At 38.5% G+C, this 27,650-nt stretch overlaps 2 protein-coding genes across 18 annotated transcripts in view; one reads left to right on the top strand and one right to left on the bottom strand.

Annotated features, from left to right (window-relative positions):
- Positions 1 to 163: 163 nt before the first annotated feature.
- LOC112969204 (calmodulin-lysine N-methyltransferase-like) lies at positions 164 to 24,573 on the bottom strand. 7 transcript variants are annotated; one of them, XM_026072269.1, is made up of 4 exons: positions 24,174 to 24,564; positions 16,175 to 16,341; positions 6,565 to 6,629; positions 164 to 1,781 (listed from the first exon to the last, which is right to left on the bottom strand). In XM_026072269.1, coding segments are annotated over exons 1-4 (318 nt in total). In that variant the 5' UTR covers positions 24,258 to 24,564; the 3' UTR covers positions 164 to 1,779. The 7 variants fall into 7 exon arrangements, with proteins under 7 accessions (XP_025928054.1, XP_025928051.1, XP_025928053.1 ...); XM_026072266.1 differs by lacking the exon at positions 164 to 1,781 and adding an exon at positions 1,793 to 4,442 and having other exon boundaries at positions 24,174 to 24,568; XM_026072268.1 differs by lacking the exon at positions 164 to 1,781 and adding an exon at positions 1,793 to 2,662.
- Positions 24,574 to 24,678: 105 nt separating this feature from the next.
- Positions 24,679 to 27,650, top strand: part of PREPL (prolyl endopeptidase like) — a 28,113-nt gene continuing 25,141 nt past the window's right edge. For 5 of the 11 annotated variants that reach the window (XR_003254611.1, XM_026072250.1, XM_026072251.1 and 2 more), the window contains exons 1-2: positions 24,799 to 24,887; positions 25,481 to 25,720. Coding sequence is in view for 8 of the 11 variants with exons in the window: in XM_026072250.1 (XP_025928035.1) it covers positions 25,505 to 25,720 (216 nt within the window). In the remaining 3 variants the exon portion in view is untranslated. The other 6 variants (XM_026072249.1, XM_026072253.1, XM_026072255.1 and 3 more) reach the window with 6 other exon arrangements.

Raw genomic sequence — 27,650 nt, 5'->3', positions numbered from 1 at the left:
AGCAGCACACCTCCTGCAGGAGAGCTGGCTGCCAGCCCAGGCCTCCTGGAGAGGCCCCAAGCACTCCCTGCAGCCTGAGACCTGTAGAGCTGCATCTACTGTCAGAGGGTCGGTCTGGGTCCAAGCCTCTGACACAGCAACTCCAACAGCCGCTGGGGAACGCGCTGTGCGGCGTGTCACGACCATACTTGAGGAAGTGTACACCACAGGGAACAGAAACAAAGGTCCCTTCGCGCGTCCCTTCGCGCGCCCTTGCTGCGCAAACTGCTGTGTCTGTTCGCTGCCTGAAGTAAGTTGAAACCTTTCATTTCAGTGTTTTCAAAACAAAACACTTCATCCATTTGAAAATGATTTTTAAATGTAAAAAAGCGCAACTTGTTATTAATGAGATCCCATCAGCAGTTTTGGGTGGTGTTCAACAGAAGGTGGCCAGTGACGGATGTACTCTCAGGATAATATTTCTTGGGCATGTTTTTCACCTGATGTCTATATTTTTATGACAAGCAGCACTGACAGCATGGCTAGAACATGGCAAGTAAAAGGAATGGTAAAAACAAAAAGAACAAAACCCAAAAAAGGCAGAAGTACTATAGATGCATTTTAAACTTGATTTCCAAAAGAACCCCTGAAAGTTATATAAATTAAATATCCTCCAATTATAATCTAGCTTACATCACGCTCTCAGAATTACTTACCAAGGCAATATCCAGATTAGTCAACATTCTCCTTTGCAAGAGTTTCTGAGACCCAGACTATTTTGATTAGATTCTCCCTATGCCCAACAAACATCAAACATCACATTTGCAAGATTTCCTTTGTGGAAAGGCAAAAAAATAAAGTACTAGGAGGAAAGTTGTATAATAAGGCTAATGGAAATCACATGTAAATCCCACCCAAACTGCAACAACCTACTGCACATGAAGCTAAATTAAGGAAACTAATTTACAACTATTTATTTTAATTACACTCAATTTAAAATATTTTAAGAGGAAACTCTACAATGCATTAGAAGATTAAGTTTAATTAATAACACAGGACATCTGAAGAGATGCTTACCATTGTTATCCAACCCTATCTCAATTTAAAATGTGATTAAGATAAGTTATCGCATATTAAAGTAAAACCCATTCCTGAAATTAATTAAAATAATTCATACTCTTCTCCTTCTACCAATGTAATTAAATATACCCTATCTTCAAATTCTTTTAATTAATTTAAATTGAAAGATCCAACTCTAATGATAATTTATTTGGAATACATAGAATACTTTCAAAATGCTTCAGATTATGGAAGGTCAACACCAGTGAGTAAAGTCAAACTACTAAACCAGGGTACTTAGATCCATATTTATGCCAACAATTTTTATAAAGATTAAGACAACAGATCCAATGCAACATAAAACACGCAAAAACTCAGCTAATACAAAGTCAGGATGCCAAGGCACAAAACAGTGCTTAAAGATACAGAAAAGCAACTGTAATTGCTTTAATAAATTCATATATTCTTACTAAAAAGCTGTCACTGAAATAGCCTAAACAAGTGAAACAATCATTACCAAAACTTCAAACTGACCAAGGAGAAGACAGGGTACTCAGAAGAGCTCAGCTGGGCTTCCTCACCTTCCACTTCTCCAAGCTGGTGCCATGTTCAAGAGTATAGGCACTTCAAAGAGTGCCTGGAATGATTATGTTGGAATATACCATAGACAAAATTATTTTAGAGGGAAACAGACCTCTGATGACAGTTCTGGTTATTCTTATTGGTTATTCACATATAGGCTCCTGACAAACAGAAGACTTTAATTAGTGGGAAAAGCAGAAAATACTTAAAATGGACAAATCACTGGCATTCCAGGAGAGAATGGCTTCATAAAAATAATTCTGGTAGCAAGAATAATTTAAGAGTTACCTCCCTCCCTCTATATACTTATTGTCTGCTCCCTTCCACAAGCTATATTGCTGGTTATGTCAATGAGACTGTTTGGGATAATGGTGTAAGCTGAATCAGTGAAGTGAATTGGATGCGGGAAGGAAGGGAGGAAACAGCTGTTTTTTTTTTAAACACTGATCATGAAATGTTTTATTTAAAAGAAAGCTGCACAGTGAATAGTAAATTGTAGGTATCATAAATACAATATTTCATTCAAAACAACATGTATCGTTGCTATCTAAGCCCTTTTACAGTCAATTTATTTTTCCTTGAAGACTTTTTCAAGAGGGTGTGAGATTCTGACATGGTAAACAATATCAAACTGCCATGCAGACAGAATGAGAGAAGACTCCAAAGACAGCAAATAGAGTTTCTTGAGGTGAGAATACCTAGTGGGGCATGGAAAGGCAGGAAGCCTATCCAAGTCAGTATGCTTTTCACCACAGAAAACAAGAAGTTTCCTCTTAAAAAAAAAAAGCAAAAAAAAAAAGCAGAGGAATAGAAGAAATTTCCACAGCCGCACCTGAAAAAAATGCATTTTGCTCACTCGTTGCTTCTGAGTACTGTTACATGAAATGCAGGAGCAGTGTGCACCTCTGCTGCCGACAAAGGATGTCATCCTATGCTTTTCCCTAGGTAGCTTGATGGCATCTCCTTCCAGGTGTGATAAATCAGTAGCCACCACAATCTCTCCATAGAGGAGCTCAGATATCTCTGAGTTACCCAGTGAGACCTATGAAGAAACAAGTAGGTCTCTGAACGCAGCATCACATACGGATGCTGGCAAAGACAACACACCTCCTACTTCCAGTTATTTGACAGGAAGGAAGAAAGGAGGAAAAAAAGTTCTCTGTTTTAAAGTAGATTTTTTTAAATGAATTTCTAAATAAAATGGAAGTTCTGAGAAAAAGAAGTTACACATTTACCAGTTTTAAATAAGAACAGTTTTAAAATGAATACAATCTGAAAAAAAGAGATGAAAAACATGAAAACTTAAAAAAGGAAATTCATTCAATATCATTCCTCAATATTTGATTCTAAAAAAAGATGTCGACTTAACAAGAAAAAGGATTTTTCTTCAATTTTATTATAATGAAAAACTACATTTTCAGAAAACATTTTCTAATTTAGCTAGCTCATTTATGTGAAAAGCACATTTATAAAAATAGATTTTTCCAAGATAAAACTTATGTTTAGAAATTCCAGTTTCTCAAAAAAAACACACACTCAAATAAAAATCGTTCAAAAAAGAGACGATGAGTAAGTGTTTTGTAATAAAACGTATATCCAGACACAATGTTTTCAGGAAGTGGTGCAACATTTTCCAGCCATAAAAATATTTCCTCTTAATCAAAAAAATAAAGCGAATATGTAATTCTACTTTTTTGGTCTTCAACATCGATCACCTGTTTTTCCTGCTTTTCAGCTCCCAGTGACAACATTTTGAAGACTACATACTGTATTTCCTTGAGCCTTTCCATTCACAGAAGTAACAAGACAATAGCGTCCCTATTCATGTCAGTTGCCTAATCAAATTAGTCAATGTATCCTAGCAGACAAACAGGCTGAAATGGCTACTGCTGAACAAAAACAACCCAATCGTTATTGGAATTTTCATACAAAACATCAATTAAAAACAAAGTAACCTACTCATCATCAAATCGTAAGAATTCTGCTGAACTTCAAAGATAAAACAGTTATGCTGTATTCTAAAACACATTGGTAGGAAGTTAATTTCCACTGCACTGTGAAAACCCAGGAACAGAATTTAAAGCTATCCCATGTATCTACCCAAAACTGAAAGCTTAAATCTTTGCAGAATATACCTGCTAAGAGGAGCAACAACTCTGGAGTATGTGCCTGGGTAGCTCTGTAACTGTAGCACCCTCTGCTGCTTTTTTGGTTCCAAAACATGTAATTTTACACTCAACTAAGTAGAAAATAAAATTAATACATACTGAACATGTTGTTTCAAGTAGGAAAATGGTTACATTATTAACTAATGCTATATGAAGTTTACAAGAAAACGTTTTGCTATTCCACATAGTGGATTTACAACTTTATACTATAAAAGCAGTCTGAAATATGTTGCTTAAGTTTCTGTGTTAACGTCAGGTACATATTAGATGAAAACCCCAAAACATTTTATATATCCTTGCTTAAAAATTCTGTTTTACACACACTGTAGCTTGCTTAGACTTGTGGCAATTAGTAAGGAAGATTATAATTTGGCCCTTGATCATTTCACTTAAGTATATACATAATCTGAAACGATTACCGTAGGGATACAATTATATAAGCATTTCAGTCATAACTGCTTTCTCCCACTAGTGAAAAGCAGAAGTTGGCTGACATTTACAAAAGATCATTTTTGCAGAACTTCCCTGGTTTTGGACAGTCTTTGGCAGAGGAGATTGTCTTCTGCAAGGACGGACATGGGACGTGGCTCCCCGAGCCTGCTGATRTTATCCCACAGTGCCACCACCAAACCTTCTGCCCGGGCTCCATCAGATCTTTTAAAAGAGTGTCTAATGACTAGAGATAGTCTCAGGATGTACCATCTTTTTAACAGATGGCATACTCTTGTCTAAAAAAACCACACTGATTCTTTCCTCCATCCTGGTTGTCTTTTTCCTGCCTCCACATAGATCTAGCAACTGAAGGCCAGAGCATTCAGCATTGCATCCCTTCTGTGCAAAGAATGCATTTAGAGTTTCCGTGCGCAAACTGCTCCCTCACAAAAGCTGAATAGAATACATAGCCCAACATTTTCACATGTTTATGGGCAGTGAAAACCAATTCTGATTTGTGGTTTGAATTTTTCATGTCATTGTAGCAATCTTACCGTGAAAATGCATCTTTCAATGTATTTTTGGAAAAGACAGAATTTAAATGCAAGTACCAAGTTTGAACAAAACTTTGTACAGAGGCAATTTCCAGAGTTAACATTTGGGAGCCTTGGGATACACCATTTACTCCTACAGCTGTTAATTACGGTTTTGCCCTGAAGTCCTACTGGTATAAAGCAACACTTTTGTAAGCAGTCACAAGTATTCCTCAAAAGCTGCTTATTGATATTTTATATAATGCTGCCAGCTAGTGGCACATCTTGTACTGAGTTTATGTCTATTAGGAGTGTACAGAAAGTGGTATTAACTAGAATCTGCTCTACCACGCATCTTTTGATATGCAATGTATCAATTTTTACAAAATCTTATCTATACAACTATTTAGTACACACATATTTTGTAATCTAATAATCTGTAGCAAAACATTAATCTTCCTTATAAATACCCAAAGTGGCAGCCAAAACAAACATGCAGAACACTAAAATATTAAACTGTTTATTATTATTATTAAAGCCCTAATGTCATTCATTTGGATACTTATAAAGCCCTTAGATATTAGTTTCATTCTGAAATCCAAGAACAAATTTTCCTGTTAGGCAATAGTTCAAGAATATATTTTGAAAAAAATTCTTTAATAAATTGACTTTTGTAGTAATGAAATGCCAATGTCTATTGAAACATAGCTCTGGATTACAAAGACTGGAGTTTGAGATGAAACTTTCAGATTTCAGAACTGGTTTTATGCCATAGCTTTGATAGGGAGGAAGAGATACATGCACATTTCTTGTATATTTGGCAAACTTTCAGAGATCCCCAGCTTTATTCTTTAAGTTTGGTTATTTGAAAACCAACCAACCTGAGAAATACGGCAGGAATTATCAAACAAGAATTACATGTGTAACTATAATGTGTGTCTATAAATGTAAGTTATATAATAGTAATTACTCATTACATCAAAAATATTTAATTATTTCTGCTCAGCTTCTTCTCCACAACCTAACACAGTTCTGTAATTAAAGCCCATCAACAGTGTAGCACATTTTATTCATAACTATACTGAACTAAAGCCATACAGGGTCAGACATTGAAGGTCCACTGAAAATTTAGTTTCTCTTAGGTTAATGTGGCCAGTAAGCTATGCTTAGGTAAGACTACAAGACCAGGAAAAGCATATTGTCCTACTGTCCCACTAGTTCTCCCAACATCCAGCACCTTCAAAGCCATAAATGATGGCTTTATGTTTAACAGCCCCAATGAATTTTTCTTCSCCAATTTTTTCCAGTTGTTTTCGTAACCCATGTAATCTTCTAGGATCCAAAATGTTCTGTGGCAAGGAATTTCACAACTTGACTCTGTGCTTTCTTTTGTTCTTTTCTGATTTGAGCCTGCCCTCTCCAAGCTAGAAGTATCATTGTATGCTTCCCCTGTTCTTACACTGTTTCTCAGATATCCACTGATGGCCACTGTCTGAGACAAATCAATGGGCTAAACTGATTTTTTGTCCAACCCAATTCAGCTGCTCTGATGTTTCCACTACAGTCACAGAATCAAAAATAATTAACCTGCATTGGGAAGACTTGCAGGTGTATCCACACACAGAACTGTGCTATATAAAACAGTCTTAACACATAAAACACTACTATAGGTAAATGTATATATCTGATCACAGTAGTGGTGTTTCTCAGATGAATGAAATGGGCACTGAAGGCTCATACAGTAATATTTTATATTGACACAATTAGACTTCTACCAACATAGTACTGTATTTAAACAAACAATGACTTACAGACATTCCCTGTGTTGTCAAAACTTGTAAGAATATCTTCAACATTTAAAACTCCATTGTGAAATCTAGAAAACAAGAAAATAATAATTTTACCACCATATAAACAACCAAAAAATGTCTTCCCTCTTCAGAAAAGAGGTTCACAGCACATGTTTATTTCTCACAAACCCCTTTCACAGACATATAATGCACCGGTATTATTTTAGCCACTAGGGGGAAAAAACGGGGACAACTGGTCTTTAAAAATTCCATGACTGAAAAGTCATGAACACAGAGACTGTTGTTCTACGAAATTTATGCTTTATTTCTCAAAAATACAGTAATCCAAAAAGCAGAAACTTTTGCATAGTTAAGGAAACCACATATGGGAAAGAAAGTATTTTGGAAAAGCCAGTTCTTTCAAGAGGAAAAACAAAAGACTATGTTTTGAACAACTGTGCAAACATTCCTATTTCMTCCCACAAAATCAGTAATGTTCCATTTAATTAATGTGAACAATGAAACTGATTAATGTGTTCAGTGAACTGCATTTTCTTTGGTTTTACATTTGCATAACTCGAGTGACATAAACATTCAAAACTGGGGATAAATAATGAATTAATTGAATTTCACACAACAAATTTAAACTTCAGAACACAGTTAGCAAATTACTGACAGCTGCAAAAAGAATGTGCATCAAAGTTCAATAAAAATTTGTCTAAGAAGCTTCCTGTATTCATGTAAATGTTACAGATGTCAAGCTAGCTCTATTCACAAAAAAAAGCAAATAAAGGGTTGTTGTTTTTTTTTTTTTTAAGTATTCCAAGCTAATCTAGTCTCAAGACAAAAAAAATCAAGAAATCTTACCCTTGGCTAGCCATTAGATCACACAGTTGTTTCATGAATGAATTAAAAATTCTAAAAAGAATTCAGCAAGGCAGTAAAATACAAAAATGTAGTCTTTAATAATGTTAAAAATATGGCTTCCATGGCTGCTTGGGAACATATTAATTTGGAACATTTGAAAAAAGTGGAAGAAATCCAACAGTTCTAGCATCTACAAAATTAGTTCTCATTCTTTTCTTTCTTGAAGACTGTTGCAATAATGACAAAAATCTTTACTTTCTGCAAACATAAAAATGTATACTTAGAGTGCAAAAAGGTAGTTATATTTTCTGATAAACATAAGCATTAAAAAAGAAACATTTTAATATTAATTTTTGAGAAGTTAAGCACCAAACAGCAACAAGGCTAGCTCTTAAAAAAGTGAAAATCAAATTGAAATGAGGTCAACAGGAATTGAAATGAGGGCATAAATAGGGTCAAGAAAATATATCAAAGATATTAAAAGTGACATTCAAATGGTCATTAGAGCTTTTCTTCCATCTACATAAAAACAAACCAAAAATTCATTCCTTAGCTGTACTAGAGGGTGAAAGCCTACAAAAATTTTCATAGATCATCTGGACTAAAAATGCAATTTTTTTTTTGGAAAGTTTGTTTTCAATCAGATTGACCAACTCATTCAATTCAACTCGTAGTTGAACAGTCACCAGAATTAATGCAAGGGAAGCGACAGGAAAGCAGGTAAGATCAGTAGCAGTGGCTTGATCAGTTCTGCCAACCACAGCTGCTCTCCAAACTGCCCCCTGCTGACTCCTTAGCATCCTACTAACTTCATTACCATGCACCCTTCTAGCATAGTTAGGGTCTCTCGAATGGCTGAAAATTTCTTATCTCTAAATGAGAGAAAAATTGAGGAAGGGGAAGGGAAGAGATGCAGAGAAAGCAAAAGCAATATTTTCATCTTTATTCACATGGAGATTAGTCCTGGGACAAGAAGTTATTTCATTTTTTCTGATTTCCAGGTGCACAGAGTCCATATACAAAGGAGACATCATGCAAATCTTCAAGCGAAACAAAGATGAAGATGAACAATTTAGCACTCCAATACCTGTAGGTCAACCAAGTGCTATGAAGAAAGAAAAATGGAAAGAAGCAGGGTGTCCTGGTCTAGGAAAGAATACAATTTATACACTCCAGAGTCAGAAGGTAGACAAAGGCAAAAAGGAAAAATGATACAAACTTAGTAGCGGCCTGAAAATTATCACTCAACCAAATTTCAGACTGTTTCCAAAATAATCATTTATAATCGGAGAAAAGAAGTTTGTAGCTTTGAGTATCTCAGCTTCACGAAAAAGCTAAGATTCCACAACAGATGTATGCCACACTTCTGCTGTTTTTGAGGTTGTCCTGAATTTTTGTTAATGTTTTATTTAAGTCAAGGAATGTTTTTCCATCTACATTACTATTTTTGTTACACTCAACTTTTGTTAAGGATCAGTTCTCCCTCTGCTTATAAAACATTCTGTCCATAATTAAAATCAATATACACACAAATTTTTGAACACATTCTTACATTTATTATTCAATGGCCAGAAGCTTGTGGCCTCCAGGCATAAACAGAACAAAACCCAAGATATAGTCCCTTGGCCAGCAGAGGAATTTTGCCACCCTTTTCTGGCTGTCTACAGCATTGAAAGTCTCTTCCACTACTTCTCTGCCTCAGCACTCTCTCTCTTACTCTCACAAATATCGTTAACAGCAAGCACTTAAATGAGCCATAATTTAAAGATAAGAAGCATCCAGTGTTGCTATGAGGAAGCTCCCCCTTCTCCTCAGTCTTCCAAATGTCCACTCCACACTCATGCTGAAACTGCTCAGGGTGTACATTTTCCAGGTGCTTCCTTTGGTCTGATCAGTTTATAAACTCTTCACTAAAGAAAAGCAGGGAGCAAGCTGAATCTCCTAGAATGGGAGGAGTAATCAGCAGTGATCTGGACAGCAAAACCACTCTCATTTACTCCAGAAAACACATCTCAGGTCTTACAGATACTACCATTATGGACTATTTTAGACTACTCCACATCAATAATGAACTTTCTGAAGTCAACCAGCATGACAGGAAAATACCTCTTCCTGTTGATAGTTTTTTCTCCCTACATCAGACTAAAAAACAGGTACTTAAATTCCATCAGTAACCATTTAACATTTTGGGAACCCAATGAAGGGAGAAGAACTTGCCATAACTTCTATTGCACTGACTGACAAGTTTTATGATAGGGGACAGCAACACAGCAACAGCTGATCTACTTGTGAAGGGGAGAGCTCACGGAAACAAACTTCTAAATAGTGATAGCCACATGTTTTTCCATTCAGAGCTCTATTCGCGTAGCCTGGAGGCAAACTGCACCAGCTACTTCCCAACTCTTTCCCATCACAAATCTGACTTGCAGACTGAAAGTTACATGCATCTGTAAATTCTCTAATCCCAAATTGGGCCATACATATCACACCACTTAATCCCACTCTTAAATGCCACAGCCTCTAGTTTGGGGATCCACTGCTCTGTATATACCTCTCCAGCAGTGCTGTAACTGCTGCTGCTTCACTATCCCATCCCATCAGCTGCTCCTCCATTACCTAGCCCAGAGAAAACAGCTCATTAGACAAACTGGCTCCAGATAAATTCACTGCAGAATTGACCAATGGATTTCATCTTCCAACGCACAGCTGCATTACTGCAATACACTACTCCTGAACCTAATCCCACCGGCTGCCCAACTGCCAGTACATGTCACATCTTGTTTCTGCGAAGGGCTTTCACAAACACAGCTTTCAATAACACATCTTATAAGCTGCCTATAAAGAGTTTATAAATGCCATGCGCACTGCATTATGGCAGTCAAGGAAAGGAATCACAGGACTTTGGGGCTAAATCTCAGTTCCAAAATTCCCATAGCTATCTCCAGGCATCCTAAATACAGAGAAAAGCATTAGAATTCAGCACTTTCAAACACAGCATGAATGTTGTACAGTTCAATCAAAGAAATTTGAAGCTCTGATTGCTGAGATTCATGAAGAAAATACTTTAAACCAGCATAAGTAAACAACATGGAGAAAGCAGATTTCAGTTCAGCATGATCAATCTGATGTACAGTGTTCTTGTGATGATAAATTTTCAAGGTACAGTATGCAAAAACTGGTATGGCTGAGGCATTGACAGTTATAGAAGACAAATCTATGAATGATAAACTAATTTATTTCATGTTTCTCCTGATATGAAACAAATCAAAATTCCTTACTGTGGACTACGAATAAATTATCTTCAGATATACAAATAAAGCTATATAGAGAGGAGGACAGAATTATCTTTAAAATATATTAACAATCCTCCCTCTCCAATTCAGGAAGCACAAGTGACAGACTTTTACACGTATTTATAAATATCTGTAGACAACAGAATAAAGATAATCTTTCAGTAGTTCTCTATTAAGGTATGCTTTTCATCAGTCTTTATGAAACAAAGTTCCTTCTCTTCTTTTATATTATTCTTCACTTGAATAAGGGAAAATAATACAAATGCCTAAATACATATACTAAGTTTAAAAAAATTACAAAGATTAAGACAGACAAAGAAAAAAACAACCCACATCACCATACATAAATGAAACTACAATATTTTGGGAAAATAAAAGGCAGGATAAGGGTAAAATTGTTATTGCTATGGGTACTTTACAAAAACGCTTGCTGAGTTTCACCATCAATTGTCATTGCAGCCCAGTAAGAATCTCAGAAGGATTATCTGCAAACTTTGTATCCAATCAGATCAGATTTTTCTGGGCCAGAGTACAGCAAGACAAAATAAAATCCTTTTTCATTCCAGGTGAGCTCTCGATTTAATACGGTAAGGTACTCAAACAATGGCTTCTTTGTTTACAAATTCTTTTAAAAAATATGCAAGTCTTGGACAATATGATGGAATAGTCTTGGTCCAATCAATGAATAAAACAGGTGTTTTTGGCAAATCAATTTTTATCTTTCCTTAAATAGGTTGGCTTGTGGCCAAGCTTTTGTACTGCTTAGTCCACACATTGTCCTTTACAAGCAATAAATGGAAGATAAAGATTATCCTATTCTTACAAATTGGCCATGAAGAGTAGACAATATTCCTTGATATCCACATCGCTTCATTCAATATGTCTGCATCTAAAAAAAAAAATTACATCTTCCTTATGTTATTAGCAGAAGTATCCTATAGGAATATCCAATGGAATTCACTCCTAAACCATCTTCTAATGAATCACTTACCAAGGACAAATACCACACCTCTCATTTCTAAACCAAAGGTCTAGAATCATCTAATGAATTTCTTTCATATTTTTATCTGAAGGTTTGTATTCAGAATAAAGGCATAACATCCTGCAAAGAACACTTAATGCTCTTTAAAAAGATATAACCCTTCCTGTAAGCTGCTGAAATTGTTCTTTCCAGCTTTTCATTTTAGTATTTGCTGTACCAAATTACTGATCAATGGAAAACATTTTACCAGAAAAATAACTTATTTTTTCTCTAATTGCTTAAAATGAGCCTACAATTTTAGAGTAAATCCATAGTCTGAAAAAGAAAATTTAAAGATATTGATTGCTTCTTTTTTAAAAAAACTCAAATAAAAGGACACTTTTCCTGTCTAAAAGACAGACACCATGACCACAGCAAGACACTACATCTTCATGATCTATAATCACTTCATTGATAAAACTATTCAATATAAATTTAAAGTTAAGAGCATATTCCTGACTAAATAGATGGATTTGGAAATATAATGATGTACATGTTTAAATGTAATAATACATTTTAAAATGGCTTTCTTTGCTATATATATTCCTATCATCAAGAAAACAAATACTTAACACATGCATAATAACTGAACAGCAAAATGAAATACCCCCCCCCCCCAAATTAAAAAGAACTTAAACAAAACTGAGAGATAAACACAAAAACTTCATGAATAAAAACATATCTCTAATGGACAAAGGATGTAGAAGGCCAGATAATATGTGTGATGAAAGATGTCTTTTTTGCTAGAAACCTCATTCAAAATGAGGTTTATATTTGTTACCTGTAGACTAGATTATTTTTGTTTAGTGCATCCAAACCTGAATGAGAAAACTGCACCAAGATTCCAGCTTGTACTGAGTACATCTGTCCAACTTCTCCATGTTAGACTGCCATAAACATACAGCCTGATTCACAACCTGGCTTACTGGAGAAATTTAGGGATTTATTTCTTAACTAACATTAATTGCAAACAGCACTAGAGAGCAACTTCATGTATGCAACCACTCAATTCATACCATCAAGTCCAGGACGTAGTGTAGGAACATCAATGTAGATACAAATCCAAATGAGACTAATCAAGTGAGATTCTATATTGTAACAAAAGAAATTTAATTTTGACAGAACTTTTCACTGCTAACAAAAAAAAACCAACACACTCATTAGACACACGTTTTCATATCCTGGAGTTATCATGAAGAACCTTAGTACTGACAGCATGTTACACAAATCTCAGGAAACCACCTCCCATCATATACTGTGGATCTACATTTCACTAAGCATAGGAGAGGTCACTGAYTAACCAGAAGGAAGTTATGGGGGGAATTCAATGTGGATTTTTAAAATAAGCCAATAACCTTCTTGCCTTAAGAAAATGGCACATAAACCCAGCTTAAATACTTTAAGCTAAAACTTGCCTTATACTGGTGATTCTGGCTTCCTGCTCTGAAAGATTCGTCATCAGCAATGATTCTCCAATAAACTACTGACAGAAAAACACAGCATAAACTCTCTTCTTTCTCCAAATGTGAATCCAATCTGAATTTGGTTAGAAAAATAGCAGCTTATTAAACCAGCTGCTTTGAGAAGTTCAGAAAAACAAGCACATGACAGGTAGCTCCTCTTGAAGCTTCTATTTGCCTAACAGATTGGTCCCCAAGTCTCTCTAGTACAGTAATTCCAGCTAGGTCATAGCATATCTGAATACACAATTTGATAAGTTTTGATAGCTCTTGAACTGATACAGCTTGACCTTTAGACTTTTTGCCAAAAGCCACTAACAACCTTATGAACTTTCTAAAGTATTTAGTCTTGTCAAGATATTAGCTGACAATCCTTTTAACATCCAACATATGCAATGGGCTTTCCTGAGATGTTAATACATGAGGAAAACATATGTAGAAGAAAACTCAAAAGCACTTTTGTCAAGATTTTAGAGGGGTCATAGAAACATTGTTTTCCCCTGCCAGAAGAAGGCTCTCCTGCTCAAGTATAGTGTTCTGTATTTATCTGATTGATGTTCTTGTTATGAAAATTGTTTCAATTAATGAAAAGGATGATAATTAATATTTTGCCAATAGGAAGAGGAAAACAGATGAAAGACTGACAGGCATTCAGAGGAGCCTTAAGTTTCCAAGACAAGATCAGTTGCCAAATATCCAGGAACACTTGAAGGTTTTTATCTATACTTCTAGACACACAAGTTTCAGCAAGGAGAACTGTTACTTTATGTATGTTGAACTGTTAATGTTTAAGCTCTTAAATAACTACTTCTGCAAAAACAGGGAAGCAACTTTATTTTAAAAAGACTTATGATAAAATAGATTTTGTTACAGGTATTTATACTTTGGCAATGTAGACAGGGAGTATTTTCTCCTGTCTTCCCCGTCTTCCAATATTTTGAAATAACAAGTATATGCTATCTATTGTCACCAGGTCAATATAGAGAGAAAATATTTTAAAATTTAAGTCTAATTGTTAGTAATTTCTGATCATTATTTCTAGAATTATCACTGTGATTATCATTTTTATAGAACATTGAGTATTTTCTGGAAAGGAACAAAATATAGGGAAAAAGAAGTCCTCACCAGGAGACACTCTCCCTATTGTCCTCAATATAGTTACTGAAATCCAATGTGAGCCTGCTGTAGCACATAAACAGTGTACATTTCTGTTAGCCAAGCTCAGAGCGCCATAAAAGGTAAAAAACAAAATCCTCAAACTCAGAATTCTATACAGTGATCACCAGTAATAAATTCATGCATAAACAAGCATGTTTGTTTGCAACCTACCATTTGAGCCGTGTCCTATCATCAAATGAAGCGCTACCATTAGCCAAACAACAAATACTAAGTAAAAGGATGACATGGGAAGTGATGGGAACATAAGTGCACAAATATTAACCCTGAGAGTCAGCCCAGCCAGACACACCTTTGACTGTTATACTGCCAGCACAGGTGGACCTTAGCCTGTCTCCTACCTTAAGACTCATATCTGTAACTAGTAGAGCAAGTAAATGACACTGAGCATTGCAAATCATTGTAGTGAATTAAGGAGACTGAATGAAGAAGTTAAGGATTGCAACCAGACTTGCTCAGCCTAAATCGTTCCTACATTCTTTATATTTCCTATTATGTGTGCCTCTAAAGACCTAAAGCCAGGGAATAGAGACACTGCACAAAGAGATTAGCTGGACTGTGATCATCTGGCTGAATCCCTAGGTTCCCTGACAGTTCACTGGAAAAGTCTGTATGCAGAAGAAACGCTGTATCTACTTTTATTACAAATAGGCAATATTTTCAAATGGTAAAGTTTTCTTTTGAAGCTTTTTAGCATCAGTAAGTATAAGCATGGAAAAATGGAAAATTATAAAGCTTTAAGCAATTTGATATTTGGCTTTATACCCAGTGGCAAATTTAAGACAACCCACATATGGAGTGTTTTTTTATAACCTTGCAAAATGTCACAGTTAATGGTTGGTCACTTGTTTGTGTTAGATCTTAGTCTCTAAGAGTGACTTCAATTTAAAGGTCCCAGTTAAATAAAAATGCACTTTACAAATTCAGTGAGTCAGGCTCTCCAGAATATCCTCTACTGTGCACAGAACACAAAACCCTACACCCTCAGCAGGGCAAATTAGAGGCTGCAAAACAAGTATTAATTCAGGGATGCTTAAGTTACTGTTGCAATGATACCTGTTGAGGCAGGAATAAGTTACAGATATGTTCGAAATTGCACAAGAAAAAGGACACAAAAGCAGGAGAGAAGAAAAAAAAAAAATCACAGTAGTGAATGGACAGAGCTATAAACTTTTCTGTATTGCTAAAGCTACTCAGAAATTGTTAACTTCCTTTAGAGTTGTTTTTATTCTATTTTTTAATACAGGTCTCCTCATTTGTTTTAGCTGATCTAGTATAAAACAAATTTCTTCATTAGGTAAAAACCCTGTCTGTAAGAAGAGGAAATTTTTTTATTCTTTTCTTTTGCAAATTAACTTCCAAACTATTACTGAGTTTTATGAGAATTATTAAGAGGAAAATTGAATAAAATACAGATCACTACCAAAAAAGCTTTAGAACAATATGAATAACATCATGTCATTAAAATGTTTTACTCAGATAACAAGTAAATTTGTTCAGTTTTATTACTTTCTATTTATATCAGGAGAAATTGAAAATCAAACCAGAAAGCTATTAGAGATATTAAATAAATGCTCATATCTGCATTTTCTTATAGGTACAGTCATCCATATTTTCTTTCAAGCTCCAGCACTTCAGTGAAACGTACTGAAAATATCAGACTAGCTGCTTACAAACAACTAAAAATAACATCTAAGAGTTTATTTGTAAACTATGCCCTAGTTGTACAAAACACTAGAAGAATGATTAACAAGTTTTATATTCAAGTCCTCTACAAGATCTTAGAAAGTACTTAAAATCTGAATGATGGTTACCTTAAGGACACACTATACTCAGGATAAAAGATGCTTTTATACTGAACCCAGGACCCAGTCTCCTCTTCTTTATTCCAGTCTTCTATTGAAAAGAGATTGAACGATGTGAACCTTCTTACAGACACTTGTTGGAGATGCACATCTTTCAAGTGCTTTTTCTTCAGAACCTTTGAAATGAAGAACAAATTAAACATTAAGAACAAAACTTTCAAGAAAAGAAAAAAACATAGGCTCATTTAACTGAAGAGGTAAGTCTGGAATCAACCATTACAGCTACAGCTGTGGCATTAGCTAATAGCTAAGAATAACTAGTCCAAGTATGTCAGGCATGAAAAAAATAACAGTGGTGTTGATAGTAGAGGTCAAGAGAATGGGTTATGAATTTATTGTCTCAGTAACTTTGGAGCAAATGTACTCTTGTTTACAGCTAAACAAAGTTGCTTTTTTTAACTTGCACTCCAGCAAATCCATACTGGGATTACACAGGCTGTTTATTTTTTATTTTATTTTTTATCTTTTCTCACATCATCACCCCAAATAAGGCTTCACAGACCAGACCAAGCAGCACCCTCACTAAGCAATTTCTGTCCTGCTCACTGTCACTACAGGTACAAAAAACAAAGGATATCTTCAGTAGAATTTAAATGACTAAGCACCAAAACATGACCCTCAAGTGCCTGAGAGCTATGTTTTTGCCAGATAAACTACTTACCAGCTTAAAAGTCTACTGCTACACACATCCAGAATGGCTGTCAAACTTGCCTGAGTTGAGCAACTTGCTATCTATCGGAGGCCCCACACTGTTTCAGATTCTGCACCTAGTCCCCTACAAGGCCTCAGAAAGGGCACTGATGCATTAGCCACCCTTTAGGTAAGCCCCGAACACTTTGAGAACGCTGAATTTAGTGCTAAGAGACTGAAGAAGACAAGGAGGTAGCAGAGGAAGAGAATACGACCATTCACATTTTGTATAATGGTCAAATGATTAAAACAGTTGCCCGGGAAAGGAAAAATGTGGGCCCAATGTCCTGCTCAGACTGATGCATTCAACCATGCTTCCCAGGAGAGGACTATCAACTCATTTGTACCAGAAAATCCAATAACCAACCTGTTCAAGCTGTATTATTTTACAGAACACAGCGAGCATCTTCATGCCAGAAAAAAATTCTTATGTCTTACTCTTTAGGAAAGTGAAGTGGAAGGAGCGGAGAGATGCCCTGGGTATAAGTTCTTTCTCCCAACATTTGAAGGAAGAATACATAATACATAAAAAATTGCCATTACATTTTTTACCTCAAGGTAGATAAGCAGTCTACAATGATGAAAAAAAGGAGCAGAAAATAAACTCATCGCTGCAAGTAGATAGAGCTTTACATGGAAGAGCSCTATAGAGTAGGAGAGTTCTACAATTTACAGTTTTTCCATTCCCAGTTTTTGCAAACTAGAGCTAAACCTGAAGTCAAATAAGAAGTAGCTCTTCAGAATTACAAATATTGAAATGGAAGTTTTGCATACTGGGTGTGCACAAGAAAATAATGGGCCAGCGATTCCATTGCTGCACCCCAACCTTTGTCAGCAGTGTTTTAACTGGAAATGCATTCAGATCTAGCAGCCCTACAATTTGGGGGCATGACCTATTACACTGCAGGATGTTTAGAAGTCCCATGTAAGTGAGCAGAGCAATTATATTTGCTATGTATGCTGTTAGTTTCTCATAGCCAGTCTGATGAATCAGGGTCACTGTGTTTGGAGCCATCTTCGCTGGCAGATCCGAGCATATGAAGGTACAAGCATTTTTATCAAAGTATTAAAAATGACTTGTCCACACTATTGCTTCTACTTTAGTAACACATGGGAAAAATATACACAGGAAGGAGATTGTAAAAACTACCAAAATAGGAGAAAAGAATTAAAACACTATCAGAATTAACACCTTCGTGTCATAGCGATGTGCCTAAAAACAGAACGGACTACCTTGACAACTAAAAAAAACCAAACAAGACATAATTTTCAGAAAAGTCTGTTTTTGTTTTTGTTTTTTTAAACAGAGGCGAGGCATTACTAAGAGGAAAAGAATCCAGCAATGACAGCACTTCTCTGTTTTCCGTTCTTTGCTCTATAGAGACATCTTCTAGCCATTCTGTAAAACACATTTTCTGGATTAGCAGAAAATCTCCTAAGCACTTGAGTTTTCAAAAGAGCATTTCTCTGTTGGTGTCAAACTAAAATCAGGAGATTTAAGATCTGAAAATTACAACAGCAGGTCAAATCTTTTAAAAACTTAACTATAACTGAGAAAACAGAGCACAGAGGAAGAATAAGTTGAATTATTTATATTTCACTCTGCATTTTTACATATGTATCAAAGGTTTTTTTTCCTTCAGTCAGCTCCTAAAGGCATCAAAATATACTGCTGCTATAGCATAAACTGATAAATAGATATACTGCTGCCATAGCATAAACCACAGACAAAAACAGAAGGTGACAAACCTATCTAAAATTGTAATAATGTTTTGAAAAGGTTGAAAGAGTCTTCTCTATTTTCATGATGCCCTTCCAATGAACTTGAAACTCCTCATTTTTCTGCATGCTGCCATTCTAAACAAACATGTCCCAGGGACCTATACAACTAGTACGTAATACCAAAGCAAGCTTAAGGATTCTCAGCAGTGTAGACAAAATTCTGTTTTGTGATGATGGCAGAGTAGAACTGTGGTGGGGAAGGAATCACCAGACACCACTGGTCTATGGTAGGGACTGCACCTCTTTTTCTCCTCTCTCATTAACTTAGTTCAAAGTTTCCCTGCATATTTTTGTCTCCAAAAATCCCAGAAGTCTTGTTTCACTTTGCTCCATATCTTTTGTGCTTATTGAAAGGTCCTGCCTTCTGCACAAGATCGTTGTAGGAGTACAGAAGTTGTGAACTTGTGCATAGGTCATACATACAAAATAGTATTTTAGGTTCTGTAACAAAAGATTGTCTCCTGAAAACTCCTTATCTTCAAAAGAAAAGGGGGGAGGGGGCCAGAAAATTCTAATGCAAGCTCTAAATTCTCACTTTTACCCTCCCAGTTCTCCTTTCTCACATGTATGTTTTCTTTCATCTCTAACTTCACCTAGCAATGTAAAATTCTAAAACAAACAGATTATTCTGTTTATCAGAATGATAAAGCAAATCCTAAAATCGGGATTAGAGGAACACGCACACAAAATTTGGAAAAAAATAAAAAAATAAACCATCCATTCCAGCTACCCAATTAGCAAATAAAAGAAAATATGCAAAAGATGATGTCCAGAAGAGGACTGCCTTGTAATTAACCAAAACAGGTCTGAAAGCTGAAACTTCGACACATTAATCTATTACCACAGGCATATCATTTTACCTGTCCCCCAACTTTCTATCTGTAGAACGGAGACAAAAATATAACCAGCTCTTCATTATATGCAGGTGATTTTTTCCAGGTTTCAGATTAAACTTGCAGGCACAGTTTTAGCAAAATTCAGGCACAATGCCATGCTAACCATCCAAKGTGATGTGGAGATCAAGCTAACATGTCATGCAGGCCAGAATTTATTCTGTGCTAATCCAAATCAGGCACCTCAATACCAACCACCCTCCTCAAGCCCAGAGGAGCAGAGACTACAGTGCAAAGGTTCTTCACATTAGCTCAGATCCAGCTGAAACTACATTCTCCAGCTCAGCGCTAAGCCTGGAGCCATCAGCTGCATCTGTACCAACCTCCCACTGCTTCAGGACAACTCAGTCAGGCCAGAGATATGTAACACAAACGTAGGAACAATCACCATTGCCATTTTGGTTTGTACTTTGCTTTAGAAATCCTGCAACTAAAATGAGGGTTGACTCATGTTTAGGCACTACGCCTTCGGACACTAAAGTAATCAAAACCAATAATCCTGCCAATTTGCCTCAAGATAAGCAGTCCACCGCTGCCCATTGCACTGTATGAGCCTGTGCTCCACTTGCTTGTTTGTTACTATGCAGCTCCACAGATGAACGTTCAGTCCTTCAAAAACAGGAACCAGAAAAGCAACAGCACATGGTAACAGGTTCCTTGAACAACTTTGAGACTGCAGCTCCCCAGACTCATGAGATACCAGTGAAAACAAAGTAGTTGGCTGGATACAAGATTGGGGTTTTGACCTAAGGTGAACCCAAGCTCCTAGAGCTCAAGAGAGCCAGGATGGGATAAGGGTACATTTTGTAAAATTCATGAAAATAATCCTGTGAAAGCCACCTCTTGGTTTGAGATTAGCAAGAAAGCAAAATTTGCTCTCTTCTGTAGTATTTCACTGAGTCCTGAACAGCAGGCTGGTTATACTGATAATACTGTGTTCATTAAATTAGATCATTCATCACAAGATCTGTGATGTAAAACTGTCATCTGTGAAGTAAAACTCATCCTTCTTGGGGGATGTGTTAAGTATGATATTTTAAAACTCTGCATACAAATGAGCCAGTGATATGAGTAGAAAAGAAATATTTGGTAGGATCTTTCTAGAATCTATGTGAGTTACTGCCAAGAGGCATTCAAGTGCTTGTAAAAGAAAAAAGATGGACTGTCTGTTTAGTCTGGATCTCCCTCCCAAGACCAGACATACTAGAGATTTTTCCAGTACTGGTTACTGCAAACATTTTCAAATGAGTGTTCAGAAACTAGTAAATTATCACTTACTATTGGATGAAAAGCTTCTCTAAAGAGGCATTTCCATTTAAAATTTCAAGTATACTCAGCATGTCGTAATCAGAGCATGAAAAAAACCTTCTCTCATCATTAAAACATGTGGCATTAAAATATGCTTGAAAACATCACCCATTCTAGAAAGATTCTAGTAAAATATTATCACAGATCAAAATCACAGGACCCTGGGAATTTAATCACTATATTAGGACCATATTTTGGAATATAAAACCTAAAGACATTTGATCTGCTTTCACAAAATACTTATGGAGAAAGGCAGTCACCTGAAATTCACTGTCTTTCCTCCATCGCATTGGCTCAGTTGCACTAAAAGCCAAATTAAGTTATAACTGATGTTCTATACAACTCCGTTCAGTTAAATGGCACTGACTGCAATGTAATATTTTGCATATGCAGGAAAATTTCTACATAATTAGCTATAGCATAAGCTACAACTATACTGTCCCTATATAGCAGCAGTAGGATTGTGTATATACATATATATTTGGTAAATAAACTATTTTTTTATATATATATATTTTACAAATCATTTATTTACCAAATTGTTTTACTCACCTTCAAGCAATTTACAAGCTCAGATTAACAAAGACATGGAAAGAGATTTGGAGCACAGGTACCATTTACAGAGACAGAAGCAGGAAGAGAAAAAAACTTTTAATAAATTTTTTCAGTTCAGCCAAAATAAAGCCAAAGCCCTATCCTCATTTAGTACCTATTTTTCAGTTCTGGGAATAAAAGTAAATTAGTGGGTGATCACATAAAATTTCTATGAGAAGGACTGTGAGAAGAAGAGCAAGAGGAAGATAACAGCACAATACATTAATCTTGTAGATTTCAGGAAAGTTTTTATTAAACATTCTACAGGGAGCAAGGATGGTGGGATCCAAATCCCTTCTCTCCCCCCACACCACAAGAGGAACATTATCAAACTTGGCATATGCCTGTTTCTCCAACTTCCCTGTTAGATACTATGGATAATGCCATCAATTGTACAGCCTGAAGGAGTTCAAACACAGCCGTACAGAATTTACACCATTCATAATGCATACTACACATGTAACTTACCGTAGCATTTTGTTAGCAAAGAATATTTTCCGTGATTCTGACAAGCCAAGTTTAAAAATATTGCCAAACTTCAAACTCAATATATACATAAAACATTTTATTGATTAAAAAAACACATATGCAAACCCCTAGTTCTTTATGCTAGCTTCATAGGATACCTGATAAAAGGGCTTTTTTCTTAATTAAATCAGCTAGCACACACTCAAGCGTCTTTACCATAGCAAATCAATTTGTGTATGCATTGAATAAAAGCAAATTCAATATATAAACACACCACAGAACTGATTTCAAGTAAGGGGTTATTATAAGCAGTATGAAAAGCATTTTTAAAAGCCCTGTAAGAAATACTTCAACAGTGCTCCTTTACAGGAATATATAAAGGAAGGTTGACGCCTTCTTCCAATCCATAGATACATCTGAGCATCACTGTAATAAAGAGTGCAGAACTGATTTTTACTTCAGATGTACCACTAAGATTACATTGATCCTTGTTCACTGTACCATACACAATCAACAGAAAAACTGAGGAATATGAAAAAATAGGGAATCTGCAGAGGAAAAGGTCACAGATACATGTAGTTTGAAGAAGAAACAGAAGCCTTCTCCCCAAATACCTACAAACACACCCCTCCCACCTATTCTGTTGTTCTGAAAAGTTCCTTATGATTTTAAGAGACAGGGATATGCCAAAGGCGATATGCTGAAAATAAATAAAAGAGTATTGTTGTTGAGTACGCCTTACATACTTTACTATAACATAAACCTACAAGGACAAAACGGATATTCCTACCTGCTTTAGCATGTAATAAAACACAAGTTTGTCCGGTTGAACAGGGGCGGAATTTACAAACCAAAAAAGACACACCAAGAAAAGGTCAATATCAGCCTCTCCCGCCTTCCCTTTCTGTTACACTATTGCAATCAGATGCCTCCCCCCTTACCCCTTCCAGCTACACCGCTCTCATCAGGCCCCACTCCACGTGCTGCCTTCTTCCAGGCCTGCCTCAGTGAGAGCTACCTCTGGGCAGCTCCAGGCATCCGTTTCCACAAAACTGAATGTTTGTCAGGGCTGTAAATGCTGCAGCCAATAATCAAAAGTTAAACAGACCCAGATTTTTTAAGCCTTTACACATATGCTCACCTACAGAGGAATCATTTTCAATGTGTGGCCTTGCACTGCTCCTAAAGGGTTCAAAAAAGCGAGGAAGGCCATAGCTCACAAGCTGCTTTTCATCCAGAAGTGCTGGCGTAACTACTTGTTTGATTCTTCCTCCTGTCCCCTCACCATCACCACCCCCTCTCCCCGGTACTGCCGYGCAGCTAACAAGACCGCAGCCTGAGGGGGATAAAAGGCCATCTCTGCTGCAAGGGGGCTTTCAGTGGTGGATCGCACCCCACTTCCCTGTGCTGCTGTATGAAGTGCATTTGGGGGGGGGGGGGAACCAAAGCACAGGAATTAGGCAGCAGCTACAAAGACCAGCTTGAGCAACACTGGCGTAGGGTATCAAAGCACAACCTAAAAAGCCCAAAGTAATGCCTGTTGGCTTAAATGTGTCATATGGGGTTCTGCCCCCTCCTTCTCCTCCCCCATGAGAAGTATTTAGAAGACTGCAGGCTGCTTTGGGAGTCTATTTTAGACACACTTTAAAGACCTGGGTATATTATATCTATACGTATGTATACACAAATATATATATATGTGTGTGTGTGTGTGTGTGTGTGTGTGTGTGTGTGTTTTTTTTTTTTTTTTCTCCCCTCAGAAAGTGGATTGCCAAGCTACTTGTAAACCCAGGTACACTTACTCACAGCCCTCCTGCCAGAGGCGCAAAGCCCCAGGCAGCCCCCAGGTCGGCTCCCCGGGCCCGGCTTTCCGCAAGCCTCCCAGCACCGGCAGCACCTGCAGCCGCCGCCGCCCGGGGCGCAGCCCGCCGCGGCACACGCCGCGGAGCGCCGCTCCCCGCCCCGCCCGCGCGCAGCCCGGCCCCTCGGCCGTTACGGGCTAACGGCAGCGGAGGGCCGTTAGCGCCGGCTCGGGGGCGCGCCAGCCGCGCGCGGAGGGGCGGAAGACGGTTGCCCCCAACCGCCGCCTCCCTCCGGGCCGGCGGCCACCCGACCCGGCCGCCTCCCCTCGCGTCGCAACGGGACGGGGGGAGGCGGGACGACAGCGCCTCCAGGCAGAGCCCCCCCGCTCCGCTGCCGCGGGCTCCCCCTACCTGTCCGAGCAGCCGCCAGCGGGCTCTCGCCACGCACCTGCCCGCGGCGGCGGGGCGACGCGGGGAGCCGGCAGCCTCGGCCATGCGGCGGCGGGCAGCGCGCAGAGACCACCGCTCCGTGCGCGGGGAGCGGCGGCCCCGGCCGGCGAAGAGCGGCCCCGGAGGAGCCTCCCGCAACTGCCTGGACCGGCCGGGCTAGGGCTCRGGGCAGAGGGCGCGGGTGGCCATCTTTGTTACGGGCAGGAGAAGCGCCCGTCCCAGCGCGCCCCCCACCTGCCCGCGGCGAGGCAGCGCCGCCGGGACTGCGCGGCAGGAGCACACCGCTTCTGCGCTCTCTGCGGACGCGCCAGCGGCGGGAGGGCGCGCCGCGGCACGGCTCTGCTGTCGCCTTAGCGCCCCAGGGGTGAAACGGCATGTGCGTGAAACGCGGGAGAGCCCGGAAGCGGGTCCCGGCCTGCCCGTCGGCGGGCGCGCCCCGCCGCGCTCCCTCTCTGACATCAGCGGTGCTCGCCCGCTGCTGCTGAGTGACGGCCCTGCCGCCATGTTGGCTGCGGGCGGGACCCGAGGCAGCCGGGAAGGCTCGCGCTCGCCTGCCATCTTAGCCAAGGGCAGCGCCGCCGAGGGAGGGAGAGCGCGTCGCGCCCGCGCTGCCACGGCGAGTCCTTGCGCGGGGCCGCGGGCGCTGCTCGCCGCCGGCACGGCCTTGCTGCGGCGGTGAGGGCATGGCCGGCGGCGCCTCCTTCCCCGCCGCTCGGGGGAACGGGTCGGGCGGGCCCCGCCGGGGTGGGCCGGGCCGGGCCGGGCCGGGCCGGGCGGGGGGTACCCGGAGGCTGTGAAACACGAGGGGTGTCCGTGTCTCCCCCCTCCACCCGGAACTGCAAAAGTCTTAATTTTCCTGCGAGTGGCGTCCATCTCTTTGCTGTGTGGTTGCTTTCCTGGGATAAAGTGATTTTATTATTAGATGATACTTTTCTGAACTCCCCAGAACCTTCCCGGTTTTGGTTTGGGAGCATTTAAACAGATGCCTAGTTGCATCTTCCTTTCCATTTATTGATAGTTTCACTACAGCTAAACTTGCAGCTATCTGGAAGCACATTTTGGGGAAAGGTGGCAAGCTGAAGTGCAAGCTAAACTGTTTATGCGAGTTGTGAAGAAACAACTTAAGTTTTACTATTTTTTCTTTTCTGATTCACTTAGCATGTTATTTTGAAAGGTGAAATACTATTGCTATTTTAGAAAGGTCTACTTCCAGTTTTTTATGAGTGTTTCACATACAGTGTAAATAACCAGCAGTTTGGGATTTTCAGAAATTTCAGGTTGACCGTTAAGAAATGAAGATTTGGGCTTCTTGTATTGGACTGCAAAATTTTTTCCAAGCGCTGAGCTTCAGTGTCAAATACTACTCTAAGCATAACCATCTTCAAACAATATATCTTTATAGTCAAATAAAACCAAAAAAATGCCACATCCTGGACTGTTCAGGAAATGCATGCAGAAGCACTCTGCCACCTGGAAGCATTCTGTGGTGGAGATTCCTTTCCTGCAAGGTATGCAGTTTAAGTGTAGACTTAATGTCAACAGCCATTTTGACCCATCTGTTAAGGAAGCCAGCCATGTTATTTCAAATGTCAAGGAAACATGTTTTTCCTAAAGGGTTTGAAGCAGGGGGATACATACTCGGATTTCAGTTATGATCAAAGACACATGACTCTGCTCAACCTTTCTATACTGTTTTGATGTCAAAGTGCACTTTGGCTGATTTTGCTGCTCTAGCAGTTTTAAAAAAAAAGTTATCTTCCTAAAAGATTCGGTTAAAGTGTCAGGGTAAAACTGCAGGGAGACATCAGCCAGTATAGAGACAAAGTGTCCGAACTGATGATACCACATTTAGCCACTGTGAGCCAGCTCAGTTCTCAACAAACTTGACCTTTTCAGTGCTGACCAGTGAGTCACATTTTGCACCGTATTAGAACATTTGATGTCTCACAGTTGCACTCACATGTGATAAACTACTTTAAAAAGTACTTGGATTTGTTTTTGTAAGAAAATACTGTGTAAAACAGTGGTAATATATCAGGCACACAGCCAGAAAATGGCCTGAAATCATTTCAGTTCTTCTGTCCCTGTGTCTTAAAATGCAGTTTTCTAATGGTACTCCAAAAATAAGTTTATTGTGGTGTGACAGGCTATAAATCAATTTACATGCATAATGTAAAAAGATTGTTGTTTTGGTTTATTTTATCTTAGACATGTTTCCAGATGGATGTGCGGTTGTTCTAAAATGGTTTCAAGTTAATGTTTCTTCAAAGTTGACCTAAAGATCATCTTCAAAATACATATTGCAACCCTTTTTTATTTCTTACAATAATGTAAACTAATGTTGCTAAGTCTGTATCTGGAATGTAAACAGCTGTTTCAAGGAGAGTATTTGAAGTGTTGATGAATAAGATTTTGTGGTCCTGTTTATTAATTGACAGTTCGCTAACAGTTATAAATGCTGGTCTACAAGCACTGGTTCCAGGAGACAAACGGGTGGTCTTTGCCTGAGATGAAACTGTGCCTGTTTGCCTTGGAGCAAATATCTGCAAACAAATTGTCACTGACATCCTCTACTATCCTCGCAATCTCCCTAGATACTCTTCTAGATGACTGCTTTTACCTCCATATGATTGAGGTGTACAGTAGCTTCCTTAATATATGCCTACACTGTTGCCATTAGCTGTATGTAATATTTTCAAAAAAGTATAATGGGAACCAGTCAAAACAAGCAAAAGGAGGGGGAATCTTCACAAAGGAGGCAGTAGGTCTGTGGAACTTGCCAAAAGTTTTACATAGGAATTTAACATAGAAGTTTTACAATTTTACATAGGTCTAAGGGGAGACTCTATGTGTACATGAAAGAAGTTTTTAAGTACCCACTTTTAAATATCCAGAAACCACATTCAGCTCAGGAAATTCCCGTGCTAAGATTAGTTGAATGCTGGGAGAATACTTGTTGGGGAGTATCATCTATGCTTGCCCCATTCTTACTCTTCCCTAGGCATCCAGTTATGGCGCCTGGGGGGTTTTGTTTGCTTCTGTTTGGGGGGATAGTATTTTGTTTTCTTGATCAAAGCAATTTTTCCACTTCCATTTGTCCCCACAAATGGGAGAGGGTGGTACAAGTAACACATCCTGCTTTGTCTTTCCTTCACAATGCAATTACCCAGTTGCTTTAGAGCTTCTTTAAGGGTTTTCTTAGTTTCTTTGACCTGTGCTTCTGGTTTGATGTACTAGACTAGAGCAACTGTTGGTCTGAACCAATAATGAACGTTCATATGCTGTCATGACTGATGTAGTTGACATTCACAGGGAGTTTGGTAATCGGAGCATATAGGCTTTGGAACAGAGGTTTTTGGAACTAGGTTTTTGGAACAGAGGAACTATCCATAATGTTAACATTTAAAATCTCAAGCATTTATGAAGAGAAACCAGGAG

The sequence above is a fragment of the Apteryx rowi genome, unplaced genomic scaffold (assembly GCF_003343035.1).
Source record: "Apteryx rowi isolate R43461 unplaced genomic scaffold, aptRow1 scaffold_34, whole genome shotgun sequence".
Taxonomy (NCBI): Eukaryota; Metazoa; Chordata; class Aves; order Apterygiformes; family Apterygidae; genus Apteryx; species Apteryx rowi.
Note: the sequence above shows the minus strand (reverse complement) of the source record. Positions and strands in the feature narration are given on the sequence as shown.